Below are 10,654 nucleotides of genomic sequence, written 5' to 3' on the forward strand. Positions count from 1 at the left end.
GGGGCCGGGAGCTGCCTCTGCGTGTGCGACTCCCTCTGGCTTTCTCAGGAGCTCGGGTCAGGGGCGTCGAGTGCAGAATAGATCTTTTATTAACATATTTGAGGGCAGGAAAACCGCTAAAGGCTGTGCTCAGTTGTAGTAGCAATATGGAACTCGAGAACCGGCTGCCTCCTTGCGTTGACGTTCTCGAGTCTTGGGCATCCTCCGGATTCTGCAGCAGATGCTGATGCCTTATAATTTCAAATTTCTTTGCTTGCAGTCTCAGAATTTGCGAGGTACTCTACCTGTGTGTCCTCCCAGTAGCTAGACCTGCCCACTACCTCAGAGTTACCTGTTCAGAAGCATCTCTCCTTTTGTAACATCGTTGTTTCACTCTATGGAGCGATGCAACATTTCAAGCAGATTATTTTCCCCAAGAAAAATGCCTTAAAACTATGGGTAGTAAGAAAACATTTGCTAGCCTTGCGTGTGGATGACATTGCCTCTGACATGGGTGGATAGTTTATCCATAGTGGCAGGAGATCCTAAGATGCCCTTCAGGGAAGGTGTGGACCCTCCAGGCTGTGTTTTGGCCCTGCTAGCAGGGTATTGTCATTTCCTGTTACTGGATTATCTTGGTTTTAGGCCTGGGTAGTGCCCAGCCTCACCTCCTTGCTGTGTCAGTCGGCAGCACTTCAGTGACAAATAATCCTTTTGCAGCATCATCCGATGACTTTTGTGAAAGTGCCTGTCTAAAGGTACAGGCAGCGCTTGGCTGAGTGGTTGTGCTCCCTCCCACTGGATTTGCCGTGGATGAAAATTAATCAGATGGTTATTTTTTCCACAAGAAAAATGCCCAAATTTTAAAGTTAAACCAATTTATTAGGATCACGTGTGGACAATAATTCTGCAATGCTATAATAAACCTAAGTAAGAACATCCACACAGTATATTTCATTGGCTTAACTAAATTGGTTAAAATATAATTTAGCTTAATTTCAGCTTCCTTATAGAGGCACAACAGGTTTTTACCTGCAAACAGCATCTCCTTGTCTGGATTGAGACTGCACATAACCATTTTGCTGCTCTGCGTGCATGACAGTGTATTAGCAGTTATTACTGAGCTTGGCTGAGACCTACATTTTCTATTCAGTAAGCCAGATGAGTCCCTCTGTTCAGATGTGTAATTATTTCCTTTATTCTTCTCTTTAATAATGTTCTTGAAACACTGTGGTAATGCACTGTAGGGTATATTTTACGCATGTATATAGATCAGAATGTTATTCAAACTTTGCTCCATTAGTCTTTTAGGTCCATTTCTGCTCAAAAGTGCAATCTTAATTCTAAAGATCCTAGGTGCTCACTAACATTTCAGGAGGGTTAGAACAATTCACATCCCTAATTCAATGATTTGTGGTGAGCTGTCAGTGCAGTTCCCTTACAACATGCTGTGGCTGGACTGTGACAGCAGAAAAAATGTTCTAAAAAGAAGAGTTGTGTTATTTAACATTAGAAACATTTCCGAGGGAGAGGAGCATGACTTCTGTGATCAGCAGCTGTGTCATGTGCTAAATGACTATGTTAATATGTAAGTCTGTTTACCTGCTCAGACTCCCACAGTTGCATTCACCAGTGGTGCAGGGAACTCTGGTGGAGTTACACCCACTCATGCTGGCAGTGAATTTGGCCCAGAGGCCCTGTTCCAATGCCATCAAAACACTGATGCTGAAGCCAAGCTTTTCTGGATTACATTTTTTAAAAATACCACCCTAGTTATTTTTTTTCCAAAGGTGTTGCAGTGTACTTTGGAGCCTAAATGACTTGATTAGAAGTCCAATTTGAATTTTCATCTAAATCATATTGAACATGTTTCAGCATTTGCAACAATGAAATGGACTGAAATCAGACATTTGTATTTGACTCATGCTTAAAATTAACTTTTTTGCCCCCCCCCCAGGTAAAAACTGCAGCTTATTGCAGGAGATGGATGTCATCCAGAAGCAGGATGAAAACTGTTACTGCTATGTGCAAAACAGAACCATTCACTTACAGTACCTTTGGTCAACTCTCCAGGTAAGAGGCCGTTCACTGTGCTCCATGTGAGCTTTTCCCAGCAAACCACATGGCCAGTTAGCAAGATCAGGGCAGCATCTCCATGTAATTAATAGTTCAAGTGGTGTATAGTTGGGACCATGATAAAAATGCAGCATTATGAGCCTCCAGTTGGCATGCAGAGAGGTTTGGGCTCTACTGTAAGGATGTCAGCCAGGCTTAGAGCATGATGGTGCCACAAAAACATTAATTTAGGACTGTGTGTTATTTTCTTGCACACCTTTTCTATTGATGAACCAGTGTTAATCTCTGAAAATTTGCTTGTCACCAAATGCCTTTATGGAACTTCTAAATTTGAGGACTAAATGCAGTTCTGAGGCTCTCTCACCATAGCATACCGAAGTGTAGGAACCAAAGGCTCGTTAGATTGTGACTAATGAACAAACAGCAGCAGCAGTTTGTTTGTTTTCCTGACTAATAGAGGGTCATCTTACAAGAAACACATTTAGAGATTAGTTTGAAGCAAGTAAAAATCTCTTCAAGAGTGGAAGCAGTAACAGCTAAAGGAATGCGCTAACCATCTCCATAGTTCCTTTTCTTTCCTGGGAAGTATTTCTCCAGACAAAGGAAGGGCACAGTTCCATTTTGACTCTGTTTGAGGACTTTTCTCTCAGATAAAAGAAAGAGGAACATCTCTTTGTCTGTTCCCAGGACTATTTTCCTCAGGAACATGTTGCAGATGATTTTATGAATGGTAGCAGGCTTCAGGTGGTAAAACCCTCCATCAGTCACACAAACTTTCCTGGAGTCAATGTTTAAAAGCAGGAAGTTCAGATTTTTTCCACAACAAATTGCTTGCTGACACATTGTCTCCTCTCCCAGTACAAACCTGGTTTATTACCCCTTGCATCACTTTTTTGCAGATGGGTCTTTTTTGTCTAGTGGGCCCCGATGAAGAGCTCACAATGTATCAGAGTCTTCAGGAAAATCATCCCAACTTAGAAGATGGACAAGATCTTCTACCATTTTGGTGGGGGAGGGCACAGGGAACCAGCAAAAAAAACCCCAAATACCCAACAGGAATGTGCTTCTATTTAAATTTCTGGTTATACTATCTTTTATTTGCCTTATCCCTCTTGTGTCCCCAACATGAAGATTACATGATAAAGAAAAGCAAGTCCAATTTGTTATGGTTCGGGAGGGGAAGGAGGAGGGGTATGAACATTCACAAAAGAAAATGTGGTCAGTCAGATATTACTGGTTTCATTAAAAATTTGTGGGCAAGTGTCACAGTAAAACGAAACCCACTGTGCTTTTGGATGGATGGAGTTCCCTCCACTGAACTTTGCTGCCGATGAGTTCTCTGAATTACCTCGTAAGGTGATCAATTGTAAACAAGTAATCTTTGCATAATATAAATAACCAAGACTAAACAATTGAGATTGATTTTCATTACCACATGCATGGCTTATATGCGATATAGTTCATGAAAACAAAAACCCACAGTGATTCTGAGCTACTTCTCTGTGTATTCTGTTCTTTGTTTCTAGATAAAAGTTAACAGCAGAGAAAAGTTCCGGTTTGAGCCTATTTCAGAAAAAAACAACTGTCGGAATTCAGAAACTGTTTTTGAGTTTGCTGCATGTGCTGTTCAAATCCTCTGGAAGGCAGAGACATGTACAGAAACTTTTCTGAGCATAAAACAATATGGAGAGGATGTTTGTTTCAAAATACAACCCTTCAAAATTGAACCGTACACTGTGAGGGTGAAAAGAGAAAGTAAGTACCAAATCTTTGAGTTTAGATTACAGATAGCTTGGTATTGCCAGTGCTACTGAATGTACCACCTCTTCTGTAAGAAGCTTGGGACTTTTCTGTTGATATTTTATATGATCAGCATTTCAGATTGAATTAGTCTAAAGTCAATTTCTATTTCTTTCCCCCTTTTTTAGTGCTAGATGGAAAGCTCTTGTTTTTGTTTGTAGCTGGAATTTTTCTGTTCCATTTTGCAAACAGCCTGAGCAGGTGAGTACTAGCTACTTTTGAGCTTCTTTCCCAAAGCCTGTGCATCTTTGGTTTGTTTGCTAAGCTAAAGAGGCAGTTCTTTGGGAAAGTGAAATAAGAAACTGAATATATATTTAAAAATTCCTCATACCACTTGTGTTTGGACAGATTGTGACATACCTTGGAGTGCCTAACTGTTTATCAATTAGCTGTGTTAGGGTTTTTGTATCCAAGCTTCCTGCACTGGGGGACACCAGGACAATCCTCAGTGAGCAAGTGTGTGGATCAGAAAAGTCTTTTCTCCCTTTTGTTCACCATTAAGGGTAGCTGAATGCTAAATAATGCTGATTATCAGTGGGGGAAAATATTTAGGATGAAGTCATCTGGGGCCTTTTCTGCCACCACCTTTGTGCCAGCCTTTCTTCTGATGCACGTTTTACATAGCATGTAAGGGAGGATACTCAGTTGTTATAGCAAAATAAGTGGCCCACAACTTCAAAGCAAAGTGAGTCACAAAATAATTGTCAGGAGGCACCTCTAAAACAAGCAGAGCAGTCATAGGTTTTATAGCATTAACTGTGAGTTAGTAAGTTGGAATTTATAAATGCATATGCTTAGGCGAAAAACCTTGTGGGTTTGTGGAGGGTTTTCTGCATTTTAAATTAAAATAAAACGTCTCTTGCAGTACAGAACCATGTTGGTTACTTCAGTTTCTTCTGTGTACTAGAGACTAGAAGGTCAATGCAGTCAGAAGTAGCATGAGTTTTAAAAATCCACAGCACAGTCTCCTAACCTGTAACAACTCCAGTGATCTTAAGTATCTGTTGGGAATTTTTCCTTACACGGATTTAATACCTGAACTGGGCCTGTTAACCATATAACTACAACTCTAACTTACAGCAGAGTTAAGTTCTCACTGAAGATCACTGCTGTTTTTACAAATGTTGGCATCTTAACCGATTACAAATTGTATTTCTCACCATATTCTCTCTTGTTCTCTTTACAGGAGTGCCAAGTTCTTTTACCTTTCTGGAATAATACTGGGTGCTCTTGCTCTGCTAGTCTTTGTCCTGTTGACACTTAAAAGGTTTATTCCAAGGGTAAATCTACATTTATAAAACAAAATAATAGTCATCATCATAATACCAGAAGTGAAGGTACAGAGCCAGATTCTGTTCTGGTTTTGTGGCCAGGTAACTGCACTGAAATGACTGCAGGATTGCTTGCATCAAGTAAATGTAGTTAGGTCAGAGCCAAGTTCTATTTAGCTTCCTCCTGAGTTTAAACTGAACAGGAGATTGGTGATGTACAAGAAGAGTTCGTTCTGAAACATAAATTATTTTTATTGAACTGGAGCTAAGCTTACCTTTGAATCTGTGAATCAATCTAAATAAAAATACAGTGGCAACTGAGACAGATTCTCTTCCACCCACCAAAGACAATTCATTTTAAGGCAGATGTGAATTTTTCCTTTACTTTTACGAAGCCTGTGCATTCCCATAATATTGCTGAGGTATGTTAATTGGGAACACAGTGCAGCAGGGTTACACTGTAACACTGGGACATGATACACAAATACAGATGCAGTTGCTCTGCTTGGAATTGGCACTGTTTTGTTGTAGCATGCAGAGGATTGTGCAGTTGAAGTCTCAATGCAGATCATAAACCCTGTAGCTCTAAAGAATTTCACATCTGGTTTTGCCTGTGAGTTCCTTTGGAAACAATGGTCCTGATTCTGACTTGATTTTTTTTGATGAAGTTTTTTCTTCTTTCCCTTTTTTTTTTTTTTATTTTTAAATTTCCAGCACAGTACCTTCTGGATCTTAATGAGTGGCTCCTGGATGGCCTCTCTCTATTTTATTTATTGCTTCAAAGAGAATATGCAGTGGTTGTGGTCTGAACACAGAAACTACCTGTTGGGTAAGAAAATTACCAAGAAATGTGCTGCAGATTTTGGTTTAATTTAGTGGTCAGATGAATACCTGCCCATAAAAAAAGACAATCAAGTGACTCATTTATGGAGTTCTATTTTCTCCTAAGCCGTAGATGTTGAAACATTCTAAAGGTTCCTAATCCACTGAAATGAGCGTTACTCACATTGTATCATTAAATAAATAGTTTGATGTAGAGGACTAGTTCTAAGAGCAGATTTTGCCTGCATTATTAGTTCATTGATTTGCTGTTACATACTTTCCCTGTAAGAGCAAAAGGGCAGCTCCTCTGGCTTGCACTTTGCTGGTTGTGGGAAATGGATGCACACATGGCTAATGGGATGTGGCTGCAGGGGCTGACAAACCTATTGATCTGGCACCTGCCTCGACATGGTCACATGAGGAGAACTGACGTGTAGCCCACAGCATTGGCTAAAAGCTGTTCAGAGATAACCTTGTGAACTCTTTGCACACTTTGGAAGTACAAAGCACATAAAACATCATGCAGTTATCTGTAAGACAACACAAGAATCAGTACGCTACACTTCACAGCAGCTGCAAGCTTTGTGAAGCAAAGTAGTTTATAGGTGTAGTTTGCTTCTTTTTCTCCATGTCCTTTTCTGTATCTACAGGGTATTTTCTGGCTGTTGGGATTACCAGCTTTACCATTTCCTATCAGCATGGGCCACTGACCACGGAGCTCAGCATAACCTTGTTCACATGGACGCTCCAGTTAACAGCCTTTGTCCTGATCTACTGTGGTGTCACCATCCCTCAGGTTGCATATGCAGTCATAGCAGTCAGCCTCTGCTCCAAAGGCCTGTGTTACCCCCTGGGTGCTGCCTGTCACATTGCCAGGTCTGTGTCTATTTGTGAATGTCCAGGTCCTGGGAGCACCAGGAAATACTGGAAACTGATAATGAAAAAAGCCTCTGCTCTTCAGTCATGATTTAGGAATTTCTGATACTAGTTCATAATTTTGCCAAACATAAAACTGCAGTAGGAAAGGTTTCAGGACCCGAGACACACGAATTATTTTCCATTTGGCAGTTTTAAGCATGAGTTTTGTTCTATGGATAATGGAGTGACTGTGTTCTTAAGGACAAATGTAGCAGCACCTTCTAGTGCACGGCATATGGTAACCAGAACATTTCTGTTTGATTGATTAGACTGCAGCAATACTGCCTTGGTTTGACGTGTAGTGAGAGAAGCTGCAGGGAACTCATATGGAATCTTAGGGATAAAATAGTGTACCACCACCAAGGAAGTAGCTGTTGAAAAGTGACAGTTCTTGGAGGTTGAATAGAGTTCAGACTAACATCACATTTCCACAAAAGTAGTGTTCTCCATTGATTTTAGTTTTCCAAGGTTGTTACCTTGTACATGGAAGCAATCTATTAGAACTATGGAGATACTCCTCTGTATTCCTAGAGGCCCATTTACATTGTGGATTTGGAAAAGGAACTGCTTGCAGTAGATAGACCTTAACTTGCTAAGTATTTTCAGTAGCAATACAGGAACAATGTGTTTGCTCATCCTTGAATTTGAAGCATGTTTTAGCACAAGCACAACACTCAAATGAAGATTCTAAAAAGCCCTGCCAGTTTACATCTGTTTTTCTACCTTCAGTGATGGATGGCATCCAGGTTCAGAGTCTTTAGTACAGACTGTTCCATAGCTGTGGACTCTGCTGAACTGCAGAGAATTAGGATGAGGCAAAGGCTAGAACTGGCATAACCAAAATAATACAAATCAAATAATTTGGGTTTTTTGTTGTTTTTTTTTACACATTGTTTAGTTTTGAAGAATATACTGCTTTGATCTTCTCTTTCCTTTTTACCTGCTGAAGTGGGGACTGAATTGAAGCTTTTTTATTTTAGGTAGAATTTATCATTTGTTGTAGACCAGTTTTTGCCTGCAGCTGAGGAGCACCAGCTGTTTCAAAAGCAACTTGTAAGATCAGCACCTGTTGTAAGCAGGTTCAGAAAACTCTGGAATCAATATGATTCCAGTATGTGGCCACAAGTTCACAGAACACACTTGCTTTACTCTGAAACATTGTAGTTTATTCTTCATGTGGTTCTTAGTTTTTGGTTTTCATGAACTGATGCTTCTATAAAGAAATACAGCTCTACAAATCTCTCTTAGGAGAATGATAAGGGCTGTTTTCTTTCTCTGTTTCAAAATCCGTATGCCACAGCACTGAAGTGTGAGGCCATGATGCCAGATACACAGTTCAGAGCAGCAAATATATCAAAATAATTTAGAATCTTGCGGTATTTCTTTTTAAGAACAGTGGATCTCACTGAGCCAGCAAGACCCTTCACTGTTTGACCTAAATAACGGCTACAGTTCTCTGCTTTAAAGGGATATAAGGAAGAAAGTTGAATGCTGCTGATGTTGGAGCAGGTGTTTTTATACAGAGCTGAAAGTTTTACGGGCATCCAGCCCTTGCTTATCTTAACTCATCACAACATTTAAATTGAAAGCAGTCGACAGAAGGGAACTGAACATGGCACACTTTCTAATTTATATCTAATTATATTATACATCGCTACGCAGCAGCTAAAAAACCATCAGATTGTAAACATTTTGGCCTCAGACTACTCAGTTTTGTAACTTAGAGTAAGATTTAAGAGAAGCAATCTAGTAAACAACATGAACAACTCACAACAGGCTTAGAGCATTGCTTATCTTTGAAGTAACATATGCAGACTGGGTTTTGATTCAGCCCATGTCTCTGCACAGACACATTTTGCATTTTGCACCTAAAAATGGCTGAGCAAGCAGCCATCTCTTTAATTCTGTGAGATTTTAGTCCATGCATACACAATAAGAACCTGATCTAAAGCTTATCTGAAGCTTATTAAATATCATGTGAAATTCTACAGCTTTGGTTAAGACCTAGGGTAAACAGGCTAGCAAACATTACATACCTTGTCCTCAAATGTAAGAATGCAGCTTATTCTCTTAAAAGGACAGAGGTGATTAATGCATGTTAATAGCATTAACATAGATAATAATTACGTGCCAGAAGACTTTAGAAATACTGATTATTGTCATTTCATTCTAGAAAAATGAAACATCACTTCAAATCAAAAAAACTGGTGTTTAAATACCTTACTGAAGAGGAGTATCGAGAACAAGGTGAAAGTGAAACTATCACAGCTCTGGAGGAGCTGCGCTCATTCTGCAGGAGCCCTGATTTCCCATCATGGATAGCTGTGTCCAAACTCCAGGCTCCACACAGGTAAGAAAACCTGGCTCCTCTAAAACAGGAAACACATTGCACAGACACTGGCACACAGCAGACCTAAATGCCACTTCAGGCACTGTTCCAGGTGTGTTTATCTTGCATATCCCACTCAGGACCGCAGCCACACCTCTCAAGGGTATTTCTCGCTGATGGAATTAAACTTCTGTTTGTTCCTCCCTGACCACAAATTACTCTTGGGAGTTTGCAGCCCTTCACAGCTTATTCACGGTCATAGAACTTAAGGCTTCCTGCAGTGCCTCTGTAAGCTCTTGCAGTGACCCTGGTGGCTCTCTAACCAGTGAAATTGCCCTCCTTCAGGTTTTAGAGCAGTGCCCTTTTCTATGGCGTAGAATTGGAGCAGGGTGAAGATACATACTCAAAGATTACCTATATTAAGCTCTCCAGTTGCAAACCTGCACAGTCAGGGAATCCTATTATTGAAGTATCACTATCTAAGACTAAGAATACAGAGAAAGAAATCAATACTTGCACCTAGCAAATAGAACAGGTAGAAGAGCTGTGCCATGTATAGCTTAAGAGATAAACTTAAGACAAATATAGGTCAGAAAGGGTCAAGCAAGCAAAGCCAGAAAACCCTGCAGAATATAAAATTAATCATAACAGTGTATTCCCATCAAAACAGAAACTTAAAGATATCAGAAGCAGAGTTTCATGTATTAGCCAGCCACAGAGACTTAGTCCTTGCCACAGAACCAAGTGTCACAATTTTAAAGGAGCCCCAGTCCAATCTTCCTTGGATTGGCACGCAGACAGCCTCTCTACCAGGTTTTATAGATTTACTGTTAAACAGTCTTACTTTCTAAGCTGCTTGCCTGCTTTAGCATGATGGAAAGATAAAAAGTGAAAGCTTACTGTTGTATTGTACAACTAAATACCACCAAATGTACAAAACAACTGAGACACAAGTATTTTCTAGCCATCATTTCATTAATAGAGTTGTTATAAACTGTTCACTAATTGAGAATAGGGAAATAAAAAGAAGAACCAACAGCAATCAGATTTGGAGAACCCCTCCCAGCTCCCATTAAGCATCAGACGGTGGTTCATCCCAAGGCAAACCTGTTCCCCATTTAGACTAACAGAGCTTCCAAGAACAGCGAGGTGATGACATTCATCTCACAGAAATGTTAAGTCTGAAATGTAAATTATTGATCAGTTTACCAGAACTCCAGAATGTAGCTTGCATTTCCTTTTTCATACATTTCTCTGATGCTGTCGACACTTACCCAGGTGTCAGAACTGCCGTCTGTTCCCACATACTTGCCAGAAACCTCCAGCTCTGTTCTCTCTCCTCAATGGAGTTGCCCACTGAAAGTAAGACTTGTGGCAAATTGCAGTGTAGGGACAGTGCTGAGTTCATGCTTTGTTCTGCCACACTTCCAGTTCAGCATTTACTTGGAGCAGTTGCAGA

The 10,654-nt window shown here is 40.2% G+C and overlaps 1 protein-coding gene across 2 annotated transcripts in view; it reads left to right on the forward strand.

The window, feature by feature from the left end:
- Positions 1-1,887: 1,887 nt before the first annotated feature.
- The window catches only part of NEMP2 (nuclear envelope integral membrane protein 2), a 16,677-nt gene continuing 7,910 nt past the window's right edge, over positions 1,888-10,654 (forward strand). Inside the window, exons 1-7 of one of the 2 annotated variants that reach the window (XM_017728825.1) lie at positions 1,888-2,052; positions 3,582-3,810; positions 3,984-4,056; positions 5,042-5,135; positions 5,841-5,955; positions 6,599-6,824; positions 9,040-9,216. In XM_017728825.1, coding sequence (XP_017584314.1) covers positions 1,903-2,052; positions 3,582-3,810; positions 3,984-4,056; positions 5,042-5,135; positions 5,841-5,955; positions 6,599-6,824; positions 9,040-9,216 — 1,064 coding nt within the window. In that variant the 5' untranslated portion in view covers positions 1,888-1,902. The remainder of the gene's footprint in view (positions 2,053-3,581; positions 3,811-3,983; positions 4,057-5,041; positions 5,136-5,840; positions 5,956-6,598; positions 6,825-9,039; positions 9,217-10,654) is intronic. The other variant, XM_017728820.1, reaches the window with a different exon arrangement.

This window comes from Corvus brachyrhynchos, unplaced genomic scaffold (assembly GCF_000691975.1).
Source record: "Corvus brachyrhynchos isolate BGI_N302 unplaced genomic scaffold, ASM69197v1 scaffold370, whole genome shotgun sequence".
In the NCBI taxonomy this organism is placed as follows: Eukaryota; Metazoa; Chordata; class Aves; order Passeriformes; family Corvidae; genus Corvus; species Corvus brachyrhynchos.